This window comes from Malurus melanocephalus, unplaced genomic scaffold, assembly GCF_030028575.1.
Source record: "Malurus melanocephalus ecotype Western Australia unplaced genomic scaffold, MMel_1.1 scaffold_321, whole genome shotgun sequence".
Taxonomy (NCBI): Eukaryota; Metazoa; Chordata; class Aves; order Passeriformes; family Maluridae; genus Malurus; species Malurus melanocephalus.
Window position 1 is genome coordinate 678,292 of NW_026623553.1, and position 23,237 is coordinate 701,528.

The window sequence follows — 23,237 nt, forward strand, 5'->3', positions numbered from 1 at the left end:
CACTCCTCTTACCAACTTTGTGGCTTCCTCTGGACTTGCCCCAACAGTTCCATGTCTTTCTTGTTTTGGAGACACCAGAACTGTAAGTAGTAGAAGGGAAGAATCACCTTTGACCTCTTGCGCATGCTTCTTTGGATGCAGCCCAGTATCCCACTGGTTTCTGGGCTAGGAGTGCTCATTGACAGCTTATACTGAATTCCTTCACCTGTCACCTCCAAGTCCTTCTCCCAGGGCTGCAATTCCTTCTCTGCCCACTCTATAGATGTGTCTKGGATTGCCTTGATCCAGTTCCCACTTTGTTGGACTTCTCAAGATTTGCATCAGCCCCATCTCTCCAGCCTGTCTGGGCCCCTGTGGATCCAACCCTTCACTCCAGCCTGTCGAGCACCCCACATAGCTCAGTGTCATCAGCAAATGTGCCAAGGKTGCCCTCAATCCCTCTGTCCATTTTGCTGACAAAGATGTGGTGCAATAAGGGGAACCCTAGGGAGCAATCACAAGACTGCCAACCTTTCCCAGCCCAGTGTGGCAGAGGGAGTCARCCCATGGATCCAGCCAGCATCCCCCTCCCTACATCTCCCAAACATGTTTTGCATCTCTTGGCCTGTTAAATGCCCACCTGTGGGCAGCCCAGTCTGCACCGCCRTCTGTGGCACATCCCTGTGGGGAAGAAGGAAGGCAGAGAAAGGCTTCAAGCACRAGTTCCACATGCCTGCTGAGACACCAGACGAGCTATTCCCACCAGGATGGTCTGTAGCCACAGGCTCTCTCTGCCCCCAGGGAAGAAGACACAATTGGTTTGGATGTTTTTTTTTAACTGAAAAGTAAGGAATCATTCCTGACCCACAATATGAAGAGATACTTGCTGGAATTACCTCAACTCCAGGAACCTGCAATCACCCCAAGAACAGCTGGGATTCCTTGCAAGGAAGGTGTGGGTCCACCTCAGGATGTTTTTTTGCCAAGTCATAGTATTATTTGGTTGGAAGGGACCTTTAGGATAATCCAGTCCATCTTCCAGTAGACCAGTTTGCTCAAGGCCACRTTCAAATCTACCTTGAACACCTCTAGGTATGGGGCAGCCACAGCATCTGTGGGCAGCCCATGCCAGTGTCTAAATATCAAATGCTGGCTTAAAACCAGGAACCAATCCCATTTGAATGGATCAATGGCCAGAGTGGCTCTATCTATGCTGGAGGCACATTTTGCTTGGTGAGCACACCCACAAACATCACACCCTCCCAGAGCATCAACTGGCAAAGATGAAGAMAATCTCCAAAATAATCCACATGGGGCCAAGTCTGGATGGATCCTSCCCCCAACCCTTTACACCACACTGCTCCCCAAGGATGGCACAAGCTGACCCAGCACCCCTGACCACACACTCAGGGTCTCTGCTGCTTTTGGCAGTACCCCAACAGCATGAAGCRGTGCTGAAGGCAACCTTCAGAATTCTAACTCCTTTCCACCTCCGTGATTAATTTAGCAATGCAAGTGTTTGTTACAAAGTGTTATTTATTAGAATATTACATTGCACTTAAAAAATAAGGGAGGTCTGACCCTGTCATCTTGACCTACTTGAAGGATGCAGGGCCAGACCTACAATAAATATAAATACTATGTACAGTTTATCTAAAATAAATATATAATTTAAAATGAAAAATATCTTGTTAAATAGCTGTTACCCTCCCCCCCCTCCTGCGGCAAAGGAAGCCCCAAGCCCGGTCTCCTCCCTTTCACAGCTTGTTCCTCAGCACACACTGCAGTGGACGGAGAGCCGCTGGAGAGGCCCTGTGTCCCCGACCAGCACCGCTCCCGAGCCCGCTCTGTCCCGGAGGTGGCCACGGAGCTGCCGCAGTGCCGCGCTGCCCGAGCAGCCCCGCCGTCCTGGTGCTCCAGCCAGCCCCCAGCGTGCCGCAGCCCCGTGCCACTGGCGCCGCGGTCTCGCCTCTTCCAGGAGGTAGAAGTGCATTAGTGCCGGCCCCTGCAAGAGAGAGGAGGGAGAGCTCACACCGCTGTCCTGGGCTGCTGTGCCACAGAGCAATCCCTGCATGGTGYCATAGAGGCGCTGTCCCACCCGGCCCGGCAGGAGAACTTTGGTGGACCCAAGCCCCAGCAGCCACTCGCGCCTCTTGGGGCTGGACCCGGGAAGATGGGAGCCAACATACTCCACTATGGCTTTCCAGGGGCCACAGCACATTTTTTCCTGGACATATCCATCCCTGTAATACCCAGGGTAAAGGGGACAGTAAGAAAAGGCTTGTGCCAGATCTCCTTCCCAAAAATTCAGCTCCTATGAACAGCTAAAATTCCCACCCCCAACACTATGACGAACATGACAGAAATTCTCCGAACGCATTACTTCATCCTCACAAAGAACAATGACTTTTCTTTTTTTTTGAAGAAGAGAAGTAGCTGTAATACATATGACCACATCTAACGTCAGGGTTTAGATCAGACCAGAGGAAGTTTGACAGCTTTTCAGCACCCAGCCCTGCAGCCACCCCTGGGGCAGAGCATACACCCTGACCCTGCCAGATGAACATGGCGTGGGCTGGCAGCAAGATACCCCYGTGCCAAGCTGATAGGCACTGCTCTGGTGCAAGTAATAGGCAGAGTGGAAATAAAAAGGAAAGGGGTTTTTTACACATATATATAAATAGAGGCAATATCTAAGGAGGGGAAGTGACTCAGAGGGTCAGAGAAAGAGCAGAACAAGTGGGAAAAAAAACTAAACAAAACAGAAACAGCTTCCCTACTACCAACCATCCCCAAAGCTTGGAACAGTAGTGTTCATGGAACAGCACGGAGCAGAGACTTGAGGTTAGAAAGAAGGTGGGAGTGATCGGGGTGTCAAGGGACAGGGATTTCAGCAGGAAGGGGAGAAAACAGAGCTGGAACCCTGTAGAGCAGCYCAGGCTCTCAGGCCAAATCTAGCCAGCTGCTTCTCCAGACTAGGGCCACCTTCAGATCCTTCCTTTCTCTGGCACAGGATCCACATAGCAGTTCCGGCCAGCACAAACAGCAGAGCCCCCACAGGTCCACCAGCCCCACTGCTGCCCCGTGCCCAGCCAGGGGCTCACCTCGCCAGCACTTGGCATCCTCAGTGATTCACAGTGATGCCCAGCTTGATTTTCTCTTCGTTTTCTACATCGTAGCCACCCCTCTTGTGACACCTGTGAGGCCAAGCAAAGGGATGCTCAGGGCATGGAGAAGTCCCTGTCACCCTCCTCTTTCACACAATCTTCCCAGGGACGCAGATCTGAGAATTCAGTCCCATCCCACTCACCTGAGCATCAGCAGGGCTGCGATGATGACGAGACACAGGGAGGASAGGACAACAGCAACGACAGCCAGGGCTGTGGTGTGGTCGTACGCACTGGGGGGGTGCTCCACCGGCAGCAAGAGGCCGTGGCAGCGCTCTCCATGATACCCTGGCTGGCATCTGGGCAAGAAGGAAAGTCATCAAGGTCAGTGGTGAGCAGGGACAGGAGATCTTTGAGTTCCCCCACACCCCATGGGAAGGGTGTTCAGCCTGTGTGCTCAGCCTTAGTCAGCACCCTCGGTCCCCACACCCCTGAGCTGGTAGGTCTGGTGTCACCATCATCTCTATTGTACTGGTAAATTAAGCTTCTGCACCAAGTAGACTCTTAGAAGGGTTGAGGTCTCCCCCMGTAGAAGGCACTGGGGTCTGTGCTCTTCCCAGTCACCCCCAGGCAGATACAGGCTGCCCAGATCACCTCTGGAAGTGGGAAGGGAGCAGTGAGGCAGCTGGCCCACCATTTCCCATGGAGCASGATGTCCCTGTACACCCTGCCAGCTGAGAGGTGTCCCATCCCTGGAGACTTGGGAGGTTGCTCATGTAACAGAAATAACGCTCCACACAGGCTGGGAGGCTTCCAGCCCTCCCTGAGCCACATCACACTGATGCAAACAGATATATTTATCCTTCTATATCCAGCAGCACTGACCCTCAGGCTGATCTCAGCCCAGCCCTCCTCCTGGGCTCACAATGCCACATGCCAGCATCTCCTCCCAGGCACAGCAGCAAGGCTGGGCACAGGGCAAAGGTGCAGGACCCAGTCCAGCAGCATTCTCACTCCACCATGTGCCCYAGGAAGCAACACTCCAGGAGATCCTGTGACAGAGGCACAGCCAGCCACCAAGAGCAGCCACAACTGAGTGACACCAGTCAACATGAGGCCTTTTTATCAGAGGATATTGTGGCACTTGGCCACTGTTACAAAAAACTGTGATGGCTCTGGGAGATGCCACCCAGGGACAGACCACTATGCTGAAGAGACACAGCCAGCCTCCAAATCCCTGCTTCTTGCCCATGTCCCAGGTTCTCTCYCAGCCTCAGAGATCTGGGCAGGGGATGCCTGGCTGTCCCAGTCATAGGCAGGGGTGTTGTACCCCACATTGTGCTGGGTCACCAACCCAAACTGAGCCTGCAAAGATCTCCCCTCACTGGCAGTCCTGAGTCCTCTGTGCAAGGGTCCATCTTCATGACAGCTTCCACAGAGAGAAACTAGGGAGTTAGAGGGACTCTGTGGAGCTTGATCCCTGCAGATTGCAGATCCTGTGGGCACCATAAGCCAGGGAGCTATTATCTTCCCTGGGCTCAAGACTGGGTGGCTCAGAGGATTGATAGTGAAGAACAAAGCCTCTTACATATCTGCCAGCTCAAGTCCATCCCACGTCAGTGGGGATCAAATATGCACCCCTGGGTATTTCCTGCACTAGCTGCTGTATCCAGGTGCCCCAGCAGCAGGCAAACACTTTCTCCTCTGCTTGCCTCATCTAGYTCCTGCTTGCTCTGYACCCCAGGGGRGTGGGCAAGGAGGGGTACACAGCCCTGTCTTTCATCAGGCCAAGGGACAGCTTGGGCATGGCTTTGGCAGGCTGTCCCCAAAGGTGCCATCTCCACTTTGCCTCGCTGGGAGCATGGCAGAGATGCTCCTCCCACCTGCCCTGATGTGCCCTGACAGATACAGGAGCCCGGAGATCTCGAGTGGGGATTTACAGTGGCAGGGCCAGGCTGAGGTTTGCCACATCACACCTGCAGAAGCCCTCAGCTGCCAGACCCCAGCCCTACACAGCATTCTGCAGCCTCCAGCACAGCAGCTCAGCCAGAGCTCACCGTGCTGGCAGGGAACGCTGGCTCCAAGGCCATGACAGGTTTGGGGGAGGGGTGGACACTTCTCAAGAAGTACAAGGAAGAGGCCGAGTCAGAGCTGTCCCTGCACGGAKAGGGAGCATGCACTAAAAATATCTCCGCTTTTCCTCTGCCCAGCCCAGAGAATTGAAGGAACTGTGACTAAGGCTCCCCCCACACAGGCACACGCCAGCAACTCACATGCAAGAGGGAGCTCCCAGGTCTCGCAGGTACTTGCACTCGCCGTGAATACAGAAATCCTTGTACTTCCGCAGGCACGGGTCTCTCTTCTTCCCCAGGCCTTTGCCTTTTCTTCTTTTATTGCCGTTCCCTTTTTTCTTGGGAGTAACGAGGCCTTGAGGCTTTGACAGGAAGGCAACTGGAAAACAATTTGGGAAGAACAGSCAGTCAGATCAGCTCCACATGCCAGCCAGAGGGAAGGCAGAGCCACATCYCAGGGCTGCCACAACTGCTGAGCCCTGGCTCCCAYAGCCCTTTGTGCTGGGAGCTGCCCCCGAGCCCGGGGTGGGGGGCATTTTTTTTTCCAGCTCCTCACAAATATCATGGCCTTTCCAATTCTTAAGAACAATTCTCAAGGAAAGAAAGGAGTTGGGCAGGAGAAACAGAGCTTTATACATCTCAAATGCTGCTATTATATGCACCAGTTTCCACTGAATACAGAACATTGCTTATTGCCCCTTTTATCTGGCCTTTATTTCCCTGACAAGCACAGGCTTTTCTAAGACCCTATTCATGGCTCTGATGGACTCTCCTTCCCGTGGGCATAAGGATGCCTTACTCACCCCAGGGCAGGATTAAAAGAGGAAGCCCGCCTTAAGTTTTGGTTTTGCAGAGCCAGAGATGGTTAGGGCAGGGTTCCCATGAATTACAAGGGTATGTTTTAATTATGGTGCAGTAACCAGCATCTTTTGGTGGCAGGCCAGCTCCCTGCTGTGTTGGTGGGAACTAGAGCACCAAGCTCCTCACCCATACACACYCCAATACTAGCAAGGGTACTGGAATGGTTTTCAACATGTGCAGATGCCAAAAAGATCAACTCCCAGCTTGATCTCATTAGGTGCTGAGGTGTTAGAGGGCACTCATTGCTTCAAGGGGGATTTTTTAGTTCCCCCTGAACATGATGCTCAGGGACTCCAGTGAACCAAGCCCCGGGCTGCTTGGAGAGGAGAAGGCAGCAGAGTCCAACCTGGCAAGCTGTAACCTGCCCAATTCCTTCCCAGCCACTTCCTGACACAACCAGCACCTCTCACGCTGGCACACACTGGTTGCACACCTAGCAAAGTTATTTCAACATCCTCCACACTGTGCCTGGAGAAAACCGATACTCCAGGAAACTCTGCGGCTTGGAGGAAACCCCGGACGAGGCTGACAGCAGAGACTGTTCCGTCCCCTGCCTCCCCTGCCCTGCGGGTTATCTCCCAGCCACAGCCAGCAAACACACACTGCTGCGTTTCCCGAGGGCTGAGTCCCCCCGGTGCGAGTGGCTCAGCCCGGTTTTGCCAGCTTTTTGTTACATGTAGTCTGCTGGCATAGCCAGAAAGCATAGAAAAACACGGGAAAATGGCAGAGTGAGCTGTACGGGGCAGAACACGCTCCTGGTGCCAGGTACAGCCCTCGGCACGCCGCTTGTGAGAGGCACAGGTACATGTCACCCCCTCAGTCCGCGATGCGACCCGGTCCCATCCCCAGAAGAGTCCCTGGGACACACTCTCGGGTGCCAGCCCGGGGGAAGGAGCCCGGCGTGGGTGCTCGGGAGCCCCGGAGAGCGGCAGTGCCCCCACCGCCCCCGTGGCGGGGCCGGCGGCTGACGAGCCCTGCCGCGGAATGAGGAGCAGCCGCGCGTGGGCGGCGGTGACTCACGGCGGTCCCCGCGCCACKGCCACCGCCGGGAGGGCAGCGCGGCTCTCCGGACACGGCAACCCCGTCCCRCGAGGGGCTCTGCCTCCTCCCGGCCAAGCAAGCAGCTGAGGCCCGGAACCTCATGAAACCTGCCCTGCCGGGGACTTCAGGAACACGGACAGCCCATGCCATGAGGGCCACTACTACTCCGTGCTGGTGCCCCACGGGCCAGTGCCACTCTGGTTTCCCCCGCTACCACCGGAGCTCGGTACCGGGGCACTGCTCCAAGCTACCACTGCGAGTCCCTCCGAAGCGGAGCCGGAGCTGCCGCCGGCGTACCCGCGGGGCTGAGCCGAGCTCAACCTGGCGCCTTCGCGACTTCTCCGGCTCCAACCGCCTCCATCCAGCCCGTCCCGCGACCCCGACCCCGCCCTGGGACCCCTTATCCCGTCCATACCTCTCGGCAGCTCGCTGAAGTCGTCCCCCGAGGCCGTTCCGCCGCCCTCCTTCTCCGGGCTGCCGCCGAGCAGCGGGGCCGTGGCCGGGACCGGCACCCCGCCGCCGCCGCCCTTGTGCAGCACCTCGTTGTGCAGTTCGTCCCGGCGCAGCCCTCCCGCCGCCGCCGAGCACACTGCGGAGAGAGCGGTCAGGAGTGGGGTCTGACACTGCCCTACCCGGGACCCTCCACGCGGGGCAGGGGCCAATCTTCCCGCCTGCCCACACTCGGGACTRGGGCCGCGTTGCCCGCGCCCAGGACCGTCCGCTCAGGACCGGCCATGCTCGCATTCCCCAAGACCATTCCCCCAGCATGTGCGGGACCCTCCGGTTGAGCCCGGCGCTGGGATGMGCTGCCCGCACCCGAGACCCTCCCCACGCGAGCCCGTACCTGCTGCCAGCAGCGCTTGGATCAGCACCGCTCGCCCGTCCATGACCTGCGGGCACACACGTCCAGCCCCTGCCGTGCTCCGCTCGGTTCCTCTGCGGTGTCTGTTCTCCGGGAGCTCGGCCCCGCGCCGGGTAGAAAGCTGCGGGCGGCGGGGCGGGGCGGGSAGGGGAGGGTCTTTGTGACCGCCCCGCCCCCGGGAAGGGCTTCCCCACCGCTCCGGGGGCGTCCTGTCGGCCGGGACCGGGACCTGTGCCAGTGGCAGTGGCCTGGGCCCGGTGGGTCTTCTCGCTGAGCAGACGGGCCAAGGACCAACAGCCACCGCCACCCCGATGCCGCTCTGCGCGGCGGRCTGGGCTGGGCTGGGCGGTGAGAGGCAGAACCCGGGGAGCCCGGGGAGAAAAGGCTCTCTGCAGGGTGCAGAGGGCAGGAGATGGCCAGGGGAAAGTGGTCACAACTGCGGGCAGAGAAGGGGAGTCCCGATGGTCCCCATGGCCCTAGGCCTGGCTGGCGGGATGGGTGCCCGAGGTGGCCCGAGAGTGCACCTCACAGGAGGAGCACCAGGTGAGAAGCAGGACCTCAGGAGTCGGGGCTGCGCCTCTTCCTGTCCCTGGGGATGGGATGACCCTCTGACGGGGAACACAGTGCCATCCATGTGCCACTACACCAGCGATGGGAGAAGGAGGTGGTGGCAGCCTGAGATGGCAGCAGAGACCCTTTCTGTCCCCAAAGCCCCCTTTGTGTCCCTTTGCAGCCCAAATGATTGAGTCACAGTCTCATCTCATACCCCCACAGCTAGTCCCTGTCCAGCCTGCTGTGTTTGGGCACGGCCAGAGCTTCCCCATCCCCTTTACCTTCGCACTACAACCATGTGTTGTGTTTGGCCCCATTCTCAACACAGGTGACAGTCCAAAAAATTACTCTGATGTCAGCACCGGTCAAGTGCAGGCTCCTGCCCCAGCTCCCGTTTGGGCCAGCAGAGGCCTCTGGCTGGTTTCTCGAGGTCCGGAGCCCCAGCTCATGGCTGGTTTGGGCTCAGCTAGGCATGAACAAATATTCCTGTCATTGTTGTTGCCGTCTCCAAGGAATACCACCGGATCTGGCAACCCCCCCGCTCACGCCCTCCTTCTTGCTCAGACTTGACTTTTGCAATTGTTTGCTGGATGTTTTTCCTTCCGCCTCCTCCGGCCATCAGGAGCCCAAAGCCTTTGGCAGCGGAGYGAGGTGGTGGCACAGGCGAGGGGCCGTGTCCCTGGGCAGTCCCACACACTGGCTCCTCATGAGGTCCCCATGCTGGGTGGAATTTTTTGCCCCTGCCAGTTCCCCACCACTTTGTCAGGSCCAGGCTGGGTGGTGTGCAAGGGCAGCATTTGCCAGCTGACCTGGCACCTCAGRAGAGGGAGGTACAGGCTCACGTCAGCTGCCAGGGAGAATGTTGGCACAGAGGGCTGGCAGCGGGCAAGGGTAGGGGGCATGTGTGCAGGCTGCTGATCCTGCCTGCCTCTGCTTCCTGCCTCTGSCTCCTACAGCYTCCCACRGCCYCTGCCCACCCCCTGCAGCCCCTCARGACCCCTGCCCACCCCCTGCAGCCCCTCACAGCCTCCTTGCCTGCACCTACTGCCAGTCATGGCCCATCTCATGCTGCTGAGACAGCCGCCACAGGAGGAGAAGGTGAATCCCTGGGAAGGTTTGGGTGTCCCATGGCATTGCTGATGTTCCTTATCGATGGGTCCTTCTGCCAGRGGTCTCCCTGTGATCCCCACCCAGAGCAGAGCAAACAGCCTGGGCAYCCTGGGCCAGATCCTTGTCCTCATTTACTGCGAGGAAGGTAGCAGGACATCAGGAACCCACACAGACACCCACACTCCCTCAAAACGTGCCTCTGCCATAGCGGTGCCTGGCTCTGCTCCAGCTGCTCCTGGGGCTGGATCTTGTTGGGGCCAGCGGGCCCCAGCACAGCCCGCCCGCGCCAGAGCCGTGGGTGTTTGTGGTGCTGCCGTGTGTTTGCAGTGCACACAGCTCTKTGGTTTGTTTGTGGGGGACCCAGGGGCCAAATGTGGTGGCAGTGGGCACAGTGAGCACCGGCACAGCTCTCAGCTGGCAGCACTGTGCAGGCCCTGCCATGCCCCTGTCCCTGGCAGGGTGCTGCAGCTGTGCCCGTGTCCTTTCCCCTCCATCCACTCACCAGCTGCGGCTCRCACAGAAGCTCTATGGACACCAGCACCTGCTGCTCTCCTGACCCTTGCTGTCAGCCCTGCCACTGACAGCCCCTCATTTCCCCACTCTGGATTTTCTCAGTGGTGCCACATCCTTCCCCAGATCATGTCCGCATGTCCCCATATCTGCTTTCCCAGGAAGAGCTGCCACAGGCCATGTCACCCCTCCTGCCGTGGGCACAGCACACTCATGCAGGCACCGTTCCTGCCACCAGCTCTCCAGGGCTGGCCTTGCCACCCCATCACTAACACCTTGCAGGGTGCAGACAGGGAYTGGGAACACACTGGTCCTCAGGAATGTCCTTGTCCACCCAGGTCACCTGCAGGAGGCAGSTGGGTCCCCTGGTCCCTGGCCCAGGTGGGCAGCTGGATGTGGCAGAACACAGCCATACTGAGACTTGTGGGGCTGACCCTGCTGTTTTGAGATGGTTGTTTTGGGCTTGGCTCCTGTGTATTGGTTTGTGGCCAGTTTGAACCAGTTCACAGCTGTTATAAGGTGTGGGATGAGTGGGATCCTGTGAGTGCCGGAGGGGAGCCCATGCCTGTGGCTGCYGGTGGCCATGCGAGCCCACATGCCCGGGGCGGGTGACACGGCTCTCTGGGCAGCAGACAACTGCTCACAGCCCAGAGCGGAGCGCAGCAGCCCTGGAGCTCTCTCTCAGGCTTTCAGCTGCAGCATCTTCCCCTCCAGCACGGCCACAGTGGCCAGGCRAGCTGGTGCCGCCTTGCAGTGGGAGGAGAGGAGGGACATCACCTGCCCRCTGCTCTTCATCCAGCTCAACCAGCTGCTCAGCACCCCGGCGGGGCTGCAGTGGAGGGAGATGGCCAGGTAGGCACACCCGCGAGAGCCGAGCTGCTGGGCCACGTTCTGGGAGCTGAAGCCCGGGGCATGTCCCTGGACTGGCTGTTCCTCAGCCTCAGCCCCAAGGCAGGGCTCTGCCCCGCCAGTGGCCACGCTGGGCTGACTTAATTTCATGGGAAAGGGCAGGATGTCAGGCAGGCCAGGCACAGCGCCCTTCCTCCTGCTCCTCTCTGCTGTCCCTCCAAGGCTCCAGCGGGGCTGAGATGTCCCCGTGCCCCACACCACCCTGACGGGGCAGGGGACATGGGCCACAGGGGTCTGGGGGCAGCAGTGGCTCTTCCCCCCCGCCCTCGGAGGGTCTGTGGGGCCCAAAGCCGCCGGGCTGCGGCTCTCCCCGGCAGCCAGCCCCGCTGTCCCCGCACGCTGCCCCTCGGCAGGAGCGGCTGTGCCGGGACACGCTCTGCCCGTGCAGCACCCGCGGCTGCGCCCACCCATGGGGACAAAGGGAAGCTCTGTCCGTGCCCGSCGTTAAAATATTTGGCACGGCCGGAGCGTGGAAACAGCTCAAGACACTTCTGTTCTGACTCCAGCAAGCTCTGCTAATGGCAGGGCCACCCCCAGTCCCAGCACAGCTGGGGGGTGGATGGGCTGTGGGAAATGACTGGGGGATGCTGTGGGTGACAGATGGGACATCAGCCGGCACTGTGCGCTTGCAGCCCAGAAAGCCGAGTGGATCCTGGGCTGCAGCACGGGCAGCAGGGTGAGGAGGGGGTGCTTCCCCTCTGTTCTGCTCTGGTGAGACCCCCCTGGGGCACCACATCCAGCTCCTGTTGCAAAGGAAGCCATGGAAATGATTCAAAGGCTGAACAGCTCTGTAAGGACAGCTCTGCAATGGAAGCAGCTTGAGAGAGGTGGGATGCTGTTCAGCCTGGAGAAGACAAGGCTTGAGTGAGACCTTAGAGTCCCTTCTGGTGCCCAAAGGGGCTCCAAGAGAGCTGGAGAGGGACTTTGGACAAGGGTGTGGAGTAAGAACACAAATAGGAATGGCTTCCCACTTCCAGAGRTCAGCATTAGATGGGATATTGGGAAGAAATTCTCCGCTGTGGGAGTGGTGAGGCCCTGGCATAGGTTGCCCAGAGAAGCTGTGGCTGCCCCTGGATCCCTGGAAGTGTCCAAGGCCAGGTTGGATGGGGCTTGGAGAAACCTGGGATAGTGGAAGGGTTGGAATGAGATGAACTTTAAGGCCCCTTCAAACCTGAACCATCCTGTCATCTCATTACAGTTGGAATTCTCCTGAGCAAATCTTAGTAAGGGGTGGGTTTGCAGGAATGGGGGCATAWCCACCTTGTGAGCCAACTGCGGGCCCCTCTGAGCCACCCAAACCCTTCCCTGCCTGTGCCAGCCCCATGCTAAGCTCAAAGAKGGACCCAGGCTCCAGCTCTCACTGCCTGGCACAGGGCACAGGACACAGGACCTGCCCTGCTGCTGACCCCACACATCTCCCTGGGCAGGTGGATAAAGTTTGAAGAGAAGGTGGAGGATGGCGGTGAGCGCTGGAGTGCTCCCCATGTCCCAGCTCTCCCCCTGMACAGCCTGTTCCAGCTGAGGACATGCCTGCAGACGGGGACCATGCTCCTGGATCTGGATGCCAMCACTTTCAAGGAAATAATCGGTACATGGGCAAAGCAAAGATCATCTCCTGGGACGGGCTGGTCACCAGAGAGGGACAGCCACCTGGAGGTGCCTATAGARCAGCACTGATAAATGACACTGGGTACCTGGGGGGCTGTCTGCTACTCCAGCTCAGGGGGGTTTTCCCTGGGCAGCTCCCCAAGGGGCAGTGAACTGGGGGGACTCAGAGCTGTSCCTGTCCCTGATGCAGACAAAGCGCTTTCCGGGCAGCCCGAGGAAGAAGAGCTGCAGCCTGCACTGAGGGAGCGCCTGGCAGCCCTCCTGCTCCTCCAGCCACAGCACCAGCCCACAAAATCCCTGCTGCAGCTCCTTGCTGAGCTTGSTGTCTCTCCCTGCCAAGGTAGGAAACACAACTGTCCCAGCAGGCACCCTCCCACTGCCCCCAGCCAGGGGCAGTACCCACGCTTGCCATTTGCTTGTACACGGATTTTGTTTCTTCCTCTCTTTCTTTGCAGGGAGAGCCAAAGACAGGTCTGAGCCCAAAACTCAGCTTTCCAAAACACCTCTTAAGGAGCAGGTACAGCAGCATGGAGCTGGGCTGGGAGAAGCTGCTGCATCCTGGATGTCCAGCCACGGCATCCTGAGTACCCAGCTGCTGCATCCCTTTCCTTTCAGCTGAGAAACAGATTTAAGAAGAAGGTCCCGCCGGGGGCTGAAGCAGCTCACGTTGCTGTCGGTGAAGTGGAATTCCTGGAAAAGCCCTTTGCTGCCTTCATTCGCCTCAGGCGTGGGGTGTCCCTTGGCTCACTGGCTGAGGTTTCTCTCCCGAGCAGGTAACAGGGCACGAACGATGGCCCTGTGCCCTCCCCTGCCCCTGTCTCCCCATCCCCTCCCTCGCCCGACAAGACTTTGCTTGCCCAAAGCAGAGGGAACGGCACCCAGTGCCACATGTAGTCCCAGAATCCTGTCTCACTGCTTCCCCTCCTGCTTTCCCCAGCTTCTCAGGAGCGCCCCAGAATGGGCTGAGTGCGGAGCATCTGTTGGGCAGCCTGGAAGGGACATCCCCTGGGTCATTCCCACTGGGTTCTGCGTTCCCTGTCCTTAGCGGGTTCTGAATGCCTTCCACTTACTGCCGGGAGCATGGGGGCTGGCGGGGGGTTGCAGGGTTTTAGGAGCCTCCTAAAAAGCCATCCCACTGCCCACGATGTCCTTCTGAGTGGGGGGAGAGGAGCAGAGCAGGAGCTCCCCATGGTTTCCCCCCTGGCTGACGAATGCATGGTCTGAAGCCGTGAGGGGAAATGGGCACTGTGCCTTCAGCCGGGCACTTCCTCAGAAAGCCCGCGGAGGAAGCAGGCGGGGATCAGGAGGGACATTGCCACCTCCTGGTCACTCTGACCAAAGCACCCGTGCTCCGGGAGCCGGGAGGAGCAGGACATCCCCCCACCCACCCGCTACTCTCTCCTCCACGGGAGCTGGGTGGGAGTCCCCGTGAATGCCTCTGGCTCTCGAGGGTCTCATGATAACTCCTTGCCCTGTATTTTCCTCCCCAAACCGTAGGGGAGGGAGATCTCGTCCCTACCCAACCCTTTGCCCAGGGGGCCATGCCCTTTGCTGGCCATGCCAGGCTGTTCCATAGGCACCGCCACCACCTCAGGGCTGTCTCTCATCCAGATCCATCTCTGGGCTCTGAAGGTTTTCCCAGCACCTTGGTGCAGATGCCTGGGTGAAGGCAATCCCGGGGGGCGACCGTCACCTCTCGTCCCTTTGGAGCAGGCTCTGGAGCCTCCAGCATCAGGGGGTTCTGTCAAGCCCCACTTGCACTGCCAGAGGAGTTTCCCTGCCCCCTCTCTGGGGGTTTGCTCAGGGTACAGGCACTGGAACTGCTTGACAACCTCAGGGTTTCAGGACTGTAACCATTTCTGACAGTTTTGGAAATGCATGGATGACTTGGTTAAACATTTGGCTGGACTGTCCCTCTGGAGATTTTGCACCATCCTCTGAAGAGTGGGATTTTCTCCATATTCTATCAAGGGATCTGAGCTCTCTTTCCAGTCTCCTCCCATGGCCTCAGGGTCCTGTCAAACCTGCTGCTGAAGCTCTGCTTCTCTGACACTCCGGCATCCTGCCTGTGAGCAACATTCCCAGGAACACGATGCCACAGACACCCCCAGCTGAGGATTTCTCCTCCTCTGCCCCAAAGACCTGTCCCCCCACACCTCCCAGTGTGGATTTCTGCAGACCCATGCAATCCAGCTGGGGTCCTGGTGTCCCTTGGTTTTCGTGAGGTCTCCATGCAGTGCCACTGCAGACATGTGTCTTGTCTTCTGCCCCTGACCCCTCTTCTAGTACAGCAGGGGCCCCCAAGTCCTGCCCAGCCACCATCCCCAGCATCCCCACATCCCCATGGTCTCCCTCAGAGAAGCATCCCCTGGGGAGCAGAGGGTTGCTCTGGATATTGTTCTGCCTTGCCACAGGTTTCTCTTCATCCTGCTGGGTCCCCCCAAAGTGAAAGCCTACCACGACGTGGGCAGGGCCATGGCCACACTGCTGACAGATGAGGTGAGCCTGGTGCAGCACCCATGGGTGGGATGGGCATGGAATGGGGACACCAGGACTCCTCTGCAGGCTGCAGTGGAGAGCAGAGGATGGGGCGAGCTGGTGGCCTCCTTGCTCAGGATAAGAAAGCAAAGGTTTGGGTGGGTTTGCAGGATGTGGGACATGTGTTGTGCTGAAGTGGATGGGTTTGTTTCCTGGTGGTGGCTGTGGGCTGGGAGGAAGGTTCCGAGGGAATCAATGCAGGGACACGGCGGCTAAACCACAGCATCTCCCCACAGCTCTTCCAAAGGGCTGCCCGGCAGGCTGAGCACCGAGAGGACCTCATCACTGGGATGGAGGCATTCCTGGATGAGCTGATTGTGCTTCCTCCTGGGAAATGGGACCCCAGCACCCGAATTCCTCCACCAAGCTGTCTGCCATCTCCACRCAGGAGGTGGGCTGGAGGGAGGGCACCCCAGCCTCTGCCAGGCCCTCTGCAGGGTCCTGCTCTGTCTGTGACATTGGAACTTCCATCTCCACGGGGATGAAGTTGCCCAGGGGCAGGGRTGTCCCCCCAGCCAAGCTTTGGTCTCTGCTGCTGTTAGTTGTGGCTGGTAAATCCCCTCCACATGCCCTCCAAAGGGAGCTGATGGCAACTCTGGGATTCAGCACTTGGATGTGAAATTCATCCTTTGAGCAGGACACCCTGGCCTCTGCCCAGCTCCTTCACTAAAACTAGCCCTGCAAGGGTTGACTCCAGGGCTTGCCAGAGGAAATCATGGTTGGAAGGAACCTTTGAAGATCATCATCTGCCATCTCTCCTCTTCCTGATCTATCACCTCTTTATTATCAGTGGATGCACAAGCCCTGCTTGCACCCCTGCCCCTCTCCATTCTCCCTTTCCCCTCCTAGTGCCCCCTAAATGCAGTTGGATCCTGAGGGTCCCATGCTGAAGCCTGTTGTCTCAGGCTCTGCTCTGCCACAGGATAGGTGCAGACTCACTGGACCAGCAGCCACACGGCAATGGGGACATGACAGCATCTGGGGACAGAGCCAGCCCAGGGCACCCACACTCTGGAGAGGAGCTGGAGAGGACAGGCAGGTCAGTGTCTGGAAGGACCAGGGCAGTGKGAGGTGCAGCAGGGTGCTGGATTTGGGGCAGATCATGGGGTTCTCATGGGGCCACCACCACCAAGCCCCTCTGAGCTGCTGTATCCAGGGGAAGGGACCACCCCTTGSTGCACAGCTCCCTGCAGGGTCTGCTCTGAGATCTCCCTCCTGCGCCCCAGGCTTTTTGGGGGGCTGCTGCGAGATATCCGGAGGAAGGCACCGTGGTATGGCAGCGATTTCTCTGATGCCCTGCACCCCCAGTGCCTCTCAGCAGTGCTCTACATCTACCTGGCCACAGTCACCAATGCCATCACCTTCGGGGGCATGCTGGGGGACGCCACTGCCAACATGCAGGTCAGTGTGGCCACGGGGTCCCTGCTACCAAACCAGAGGGCCCCTGGGTGCCCACTACCAGTGTCCCCAGGACATCTGAATTCTGCCTCCTTTCCCCATGGTCCCCAGCACTGACCCTGTACTCTCGTGTGCTGTTGGGGGAAGGGACAGGCCCACAGTTTCCCTCCTTGCCGTGTGCCTGACACCTGGCACCCTCTCTCTGCATTTCAGGGGGTCCTGGAGAGYTTCCTGGGCACAGCCTTTGCTGGCTTCATCTTCTGCCTCTTTTCGGGTCAACCTCTGACCATCCTGAGCAGCACTGGCCCTGTGCTTGTCTTTGAACGCCTCCTCTTCTCCTTCAGCCAGTGAGTTTCCTGGCAGGGATGGATCCTCAGCCCTCTGTCCCCTGGCTGGGGCATGGGCCACCATCACTCCAGGCAGGTGTCACTGGCGAGGTTTTGACTCACCATTTCCCCCAGGGACCACAGCCTGGACTACCTGGAGTTCCGCCTCTGGATCGGGCTCTGGGTGGCCTTTTTTGGGGTGGTGCTGGTGGCCACCGAGGCCAGTCACCTGGTGMGGTACTTCACCCGCTTCACCGAGGAAGGCTTCTGCGCTCTCATCAGCCTGATATTCATCTACGACTCCCTGAAGAAGATGCTGAGCCTGGCAGATGCCTTCCCCATTAACTGGCAATACCGGCTGGACAACGTCACCTCCTACAGCTGCACCTGCAACTTGTCCAGCCCTGGTGAGCCCCAGCAGCCGTGGGCGGGTGGGGAACAGGAAGCTGCTGCCCCAGGACCCYGCTGGGAACCTGCTGCCTGGCTGGATAGGGGAAGGCACTGAAGGAGGAGGCTGTTTAATGCCATCCTCACCTGCCTGACCACATTGCACGTTCCTCCACTTCCCTCCATACARTGTGTCCATCCCTCCCTGCCTTCCAGTACTGACCAGGAACCAGAGAGGGCAGTACAGGGAGCAAGGAGARCCTTGGCCCATCTCCAGTGCCTCAAGCATGGGGGATGCCAGGGGCTGGAAGGGGGCACCTGGATGGGTTTGCTCTGCCATTTCTACCCCAGTCTGTAAATCAGGGGCTGTTTCCTGGGGCTTGAAGGCATGATCCTGGAAACTACATGATGGCGTATCCTGGGACCTACCTGGAAATGGGACCTACACTGATCCTGGAAATGGGACCTACAMTGAYCCTGGAAATGGGACCTACACCATGCGCCAAAAGCACCAGTGCTGGCCAGCCTGGGATCAGTGGTGCCTTTGAGTGCTTTCCCCAAACCCTTCACAAGGACATCCACCCCTTGATGCTTCCTGAGCATCAACCAGAGCTGGGGCCTCAGAGGTCCCATCCTGCACCCTGAGCCCTCAGGAAGAGCCTGAGGACTCAGCCTGACAGCAGAGTCATCCCAGTTGTACTGATGGGAGCAGCAATCTGAACCCCTGTCACTTTGCAGGTCACAGCTCTGCAGGGAATGACACACTGCTGGCATCACCCCTGGTCACCCAGCAGGTACAGCCCCTGCTCCCAGGCGGGCGGGTGAGGGGCTGATGTGGGCCCAAAGTGTCCATGTGTGACCCCTCCTCACTGCCTGCCTTGTCCCTGCAGCCTCCTCCTGCCATCCTGGCAGGGCTGAGCAGGACCCAGTGCCTGGACCAAGGTGGGCATCTCCTGGGGACCAGCTGCCAGTATGTGCCCGATGTCACCCTCATCTCCTTCCTGCTCTTTGGGGGCACCTTCTTCTCCTGCACTGCACTCAAGAGTTTCAGGAGCAGCCGCTACTTCCCTGGAGGGGTGAGCATCTTTCAGCCACCCCAGTGACATGGCCCGTCCCACTGGCACAGGGATGGCTCTGGGTGCTGCAGCYCCCATCCCAGCCAGCCCGGGCCAAGCCCCCCCCATCTCCATCTGCAGGTGCGCAAGCTGGTGAGCGACTTCGCTGTCATCCTGGCCATCCTCGCCTCCTGCATCRTTGATGCTGTCCTGGGCCTGGAGACCCCCAAGCTCCTTGTCCCCAGCGAGYTGAAGGTGCCAGCAGGGTGGGCACAGCACTGACAGGGTGTGGGTCAGTGCCCACCACAGCAGGAGTCCCACCGTGCTGTCATTATCCTTCCCCCATCACTGGCTCTGGCCCTACAGGGGTGCAGGCTGCACCCCAGCAAAYGAGAAAGGGTAGAACACAGCTGACCCCATGCACTGTAAATAACCTGGCTCAGTCCTGGGCTATACAGATCACACTGGACCAAGAGCCACAAGCTCAACTCCAGGACTGGGCTTCTCGCCCTGGGTGTGGAGCAGGGCTGGCAGGGCCCCAGATCAGTTGGCACTCACCACCACCTCCTTGGGCTCACCACCATCACTGCCCAATGCCTCCTCTTCCCCCTGCTCCCATGGGCACGTGCCCAGCTCCTGGCTTGTGGTGTTCAAAGGTAAACCCCCTGCTCTGCCACAGCCAGGGTGTCCTTGTGGAGGGCTGGTGGGYCACTGTGCCCAGCAGCATCCCCAGGATGAGTGAGGATGTTCTTCCCCTCCCCCGGTGGAGCATCCCTGGGTGYCTGTAGGGTTCCAGGCTGGACACCTAGGGGTTGGTCCTGTCACCTGGCTGCACTGCAGACCCCACATGTGGGTGGCAGCTGCCATGATCCACCTTCTCTCCACAGCCTACAAACCCAGCACGTGGCTGGATCGTGTTCCCCTTTGGAGTCAACCCATGGTGGGTCTGCCTGGTGTCCGCAGTGCCTGCTGTCCTTGTCACCATCCTCATTTTCATGGACCAGCAGATCACAGCTGTCATTCTTAACCGCAGAGAGTACAAGCTGCAGGTGAGCAGGGGACAGGGAACAGGCAGCACCAACCCGTGAGGAGGATCCAAGGTCTTGTCTGGGTCCCAAGGAATCAGCCAGGGCAGAGCAGAACCCTGGGAAAGTGGTGGAGTGCCCCCAGCCCTGCTGCCTTTTCCCCTGCAGAAAGGAGCAGGCTTCCACCTGGACCTCCTCTGCGTCTCCCTCCTGATGGYTGTCACCTCTGTCACCGGCCTCCCCTGGTATGTCTCGGCTACGGTCATTTCCCTGGCACACATGGAGAGCCTGAGGAAGGAGAGTGCAACCTCAGCCCCCGGCGAGCACCCCRAGTTCCTTGGCATCAGGTAAACTCTGGGGAACCCCTTGGCCATGGCTGTGGAGCCAGGGGATAGGGAAATGCCCCTGCTGTCCATCAGACCTGGCTTTGGGGATCTACCCAGAGATGACCCCTTTCCCTGTGGCCATCAACACGGCAAAGATCCTGGGGGCCAGGAGGGCAGGCAGGGGGGTGGGCTCCAAAGGGACCCCAGGCACTTGTGACATCTGTGCTGCCACCCCCAGGGAGCAGAGGCTGACAGGCCTGGCTGTCTTCATCCTGATGGGAGTCTCTGTCTTCATGGCCCCCGTGCTCAAGGTAGGAAGCCTGGCTGGGTTGGCCCCTTGTCCTAGGCAGGGGATGGTCACATCCTGCARGGCTGGGAGGTTCCTCACCCTCGACCTATGGATCCAGCACAGGAAGCCTGTCTGGCAGGCAGGGAGCTGTGTGGGTATGGACTGGGCCAAGGGTTTGTGTCCAGTGCCACAGGAAGGCTGGCACACAAGGCACTGTGGCCCCATGGCAGCTGTCCATCCTCCCCTTGTGCATCAGGGTCCTCGTGCTCCCCAAACACACCCGCCACTACCTCCACTGCCACATGGATAACCTGGCTTGCTGTTGGCTTTCACCTGCTGCCACTGCCATGTTAGGAAAACCCCCTCCAATGGCCCTGGATTACCTGTGGGCAGACAGGAGGTCTCTTTTCYTCGACCTCTTTCCTCACCTCTGAAGCTTGTCTTGTGCAGCCTTTGGTATGGGATTCTSCCAACATTCTCAAAACTGGATTTGATGGAAGAACTGTTAGATGGATCAGGAATTGGTTGGATGGTCGTGTCCCGAGACAGTCAGCCCAAGGTCCAAAATGGAAACTAGGAACAAGTGGTGTCTTCCATGAGCTCCTATTGGACAAATACTATTTAATATCTTCCTCAAAGGCCTGGACAGCAGGATGCAGCACATTTGCAGATGGCTCCAAGCTGAGGTGCAGTGACACRCCTGCAGAATGAGGTGCCATCCAAAGGGACCACGGAGGACATGGGCTCATGTGAACCTCATGTGGTTCAACAAGGCCAGGCTGGGCTGCTGGGGCTGTGAGCACACATGCAGGCTTTTACAYGAGAGGACACTTAGCAGGATGCCCAGGGAGGAGCCTTGCTGATCCCTCACCCCACTGTCTTGCAGCACATCCCGATGCCGGTGCTCTATGGGGTGTTCCTGCACATGGGGGTGGCGGCGCTGAACAGCATCCAGGTGAGGGAGGGCAGCACTGCCAGGGGCTGCTGGTGGAGGCTGCTTGGAGAGGAGGGGGTTTGCTCAGCCACAGCTGCCACTGCACAGCAGAGCCTGGATTTTAGGTCCGTGTGGTGCACAGCCCAGCACGAAGCTGTCACTCACCAGGCCCGGGACAAGGAGGGAGAGAGGGATCTTTCTGGGGCAGAGGAAAGGGGAAAGGAGGGCTCTGGGATGCTGAGGAGCAAGAGAAACTTGTGCACTGATGGATCAGGTGGTTCGGGAGAAGCAGGACCAGCAGATAACACAGACTTGCTCTAAAAGCCACAGGGACTTCCTCACCTGGGAGCTGCAGGCAGAGGTGGGACAGGACAATCCTTTGGTTCTGCTATTGCTGCTCACATGTCAGTTCTATTCTTCTCCCAAGAAACAAATAGAGAGGGAAAAATCCCCATTCCAGAATTATCTACACAACTTTTCCCTCTAAATAGTACAGTTTCCTCACAAGTACACTGCTCTGGATGACAGGCTGGGAAACTCCCACCCTCCCTCTGCTTGGGAAACCCAGAGCTGTGCTCTGGAGGAGGCTGCAGCAGTTTCCTGTGAAGTGAAGAGAATCAAGGGGTGTTACCCCTAAATTAACCCTCTAAGGGCAGCTAGAGTCCTTTCTAGAGGTCTGCCTGGAAAGCACTCCCCTGGCCTGGGGTGATGGTGGCACCAGGACCCCTGGTCTTGCACACAAACTCACCAGTTCAGGCATTAGCTGGGAGTCAGCACAGATGGCAGGAGGGCTGAACTGGAAGAATGATGGTGAAACCCCAYCCTGCTGGCCCTGGTCACAACAGGGAGGTGGGTAAGGGTTGCCCATAGCTGGACAGGAGTGACCCACCTGCCATCCTCTCGCTACAGCTCATGGACCGTGTGCGGTTGCTCCTGATGCCAGCCAAGCACCAGCCAGACCTTGCCTACCTCCGTCACGTGCCCCTGCGCCGGGTGTAYCTTTTCACTGTCATCCAGCTGCTCTGCCTGGCCCTGCTCTGGGTTCTCAAGTCCACCATGGCCGCTATTATTTTCCCAGTGATGGTATGATGCTCCTTGAATCAGYGGCACTGCTTTGGTGCTGGGCTGGGTGCTGCCCACCCCTGTCCTGAGCAGCACCAGGGCCTGGCATGATCCTTTGGGAATGGACATGGGTGCGGGTGGGTGATGCATGGGGGTGCTCAGACACCCAAGGACTGCCAGGGCTGCCAGGGGTCCTCCAGGGCCACTGCGTGTCTTTGCCACCAGGCTTCACCCGCTGGGCTGGAGCCGTGGCGCTGTCGCAAGAGGCTGAGTGTCATTGTTGGGCAAATATGGTCCCCTGCTACAGAGCCAGGAGGGGTGCCAGGGGGGCACCTTGGYATCTCCTGGGGTGACAGAAGGATGTGACAGAGAGATGCTGCCTGTCCCCTGGCCCCAGCGGCGCTGACCCGTGCCTGGCACTGGCCGCAGCTGCTGGCGCTGGTGGGGATCCGGAAGGGGCTGGAGCGCATCTTCTCCCCGCACGACCTGAGCTGGCTGGACGGGCCGCTGCCCGGGCCCAGGGCGGAGGGGACACTCTCCGGGGAGCGGCCGGAGCAGGGGAGCAGAGCCGAGGAGGTCGGTGATGYCCTGGAAACCTCGCTCGGTCACAGCCGCCGCAAGGCCGAGCCGCTGGCTGAGCTGGCGCGGGGTGCCCGGGGTGGGCGCGGTGCCAGCCCCGAACCCTCTGTTTGCCCCGCAGTGCGAGCCGATGCACCGCTCGGGACCTCAGATCAACCTCTCCGTGAACTAGGCGGCGGCGGGGCGGGGGCTGTGCGGGGACATCGCCCCGGGCCGGGGCTCACCGGACCCGAGACCCCCGGGGGACCCCMAAAGCCCCCCAACCCCCGGGCCACGTGGCCGCGCGGTGACGTCAGCGTGGGCGTGGCCGATGCAGCGGAGAGACAGGGCGGCCAGCCAATGGCGACCCGCGCTCGGCAAGGGGGCGGGGTCAGAGGGAAGGCGTGCCCTCCCCTTCGATTGGCAGCTCCGCAGCCCAATCAGCGCTCGGGACAGGCGGGCGTGTGACGGTGTCTCGCGCTGACGGAGTCCTTCAGAGGGGTTCGAAGGGGAGGCGGGCCCAGAGCATGCAGAAGCCAATCAAAAGACGCCAGACGCCGTGCGTTGTGAGCGATGTGCCTTTTAACCAATCAAAACCGAGATTCYTTTGATCGACAGCCSGTTTGMCCCATCGGTGCCCTCAGCTCCKCCGAGGCACATGATTGATGTTCCGGACRRCCAATCATCTTCCGGGAAGTTCAGGAAGCGAGGCCGGGCGAGCGGGGCGG

The 23,237-nt window shown here is 59.2% G+C and overlaps 2 protein-coding genes across 3 annotated transcripts; one reads left to right on the forward strand and one right to left on the reverse strand.

The window, feature by feature from the left end:
- Positions 1 to 1,495: 1,495 nt before the first annotated feature.
- On the reverse strand, positions 1,496 to 8,027 carry HBEGF (heparin binding EGF like growth factor). Of its 2 annotated transcripts, XM_057377684.1 has the most exons (6): positions 7,905 to 8,027; positions 7,476 to 7,649; positions 5,360 to 5,537; positions 3,290 to 3,445; positions 3,084 to 3,176; positions 1,496 to 1,984 (listed from the first exon to the last, which is right to left on the reverse strand). In XM_057377684.1, the coding sequence occupies exons 1-5, from the start codon at positions 7,945 to 7,947 to the stop codon at positions 3,104 to 3,106; spliced, it is 624 nt and encodes a 207-aa protein (XP_057233667.1). In that variant the 5' UTR covers positions 7,948 to 8,027; the 3' UTR covers positions 1,496 to 1,984; positions 3,084 to 3,103. The 2 variants fall into 2 exon arrangements, with proteins under 2 accessions (XP_057233667.1, XP_057233668.1); XM_057377685.1 differs by lacking the exon at positions 3,084 to 3,176.
- A 2,650-nt stretch (positions 8,028 to 10,677) lies between these two features.
- SLC4A9 (solute carrier family 4 member 9) lies at positions 10,678 to 22,702 on the forward strand. Its single transcript, XM_057377673.1, has 21 exons — positions 10,678 to 10,946; positions 12,431 to 12,591; positions 12,802 to 12,951; positions 13,067 to 13,128; positions 13,227 to 13,384; positions 15,026 to 15,110; positions 15,386 to 15,540; positions 16,072 to 16,188; positions 16,376 to 16,550; positions 16,761 to 16,894; positions 17,009 to 17,280; positions 17,999 to 18,054; positions 18,151 to 18,336; positions 18,457 to 18,570; positions 19,203 to 19,364; positions 19,509 to 19,687; positions 19,905 to 19,977; positions 20,842 to 20,910; positions 21,799 to 21,972; positions 22,381 to 22,527; positions 22,652 to 22,702. The coding sequence occupies exons 1-21, from the start codon at positions 10,678 to 10,680 to the stop codon at positions 22,700 to 22,702; spliced, it is 2,949 nt and encodes a 982-aa protein (XP_057233656.1).
- Positions 22,703 to 23,237: the final 535 nt, after the last annotated feature.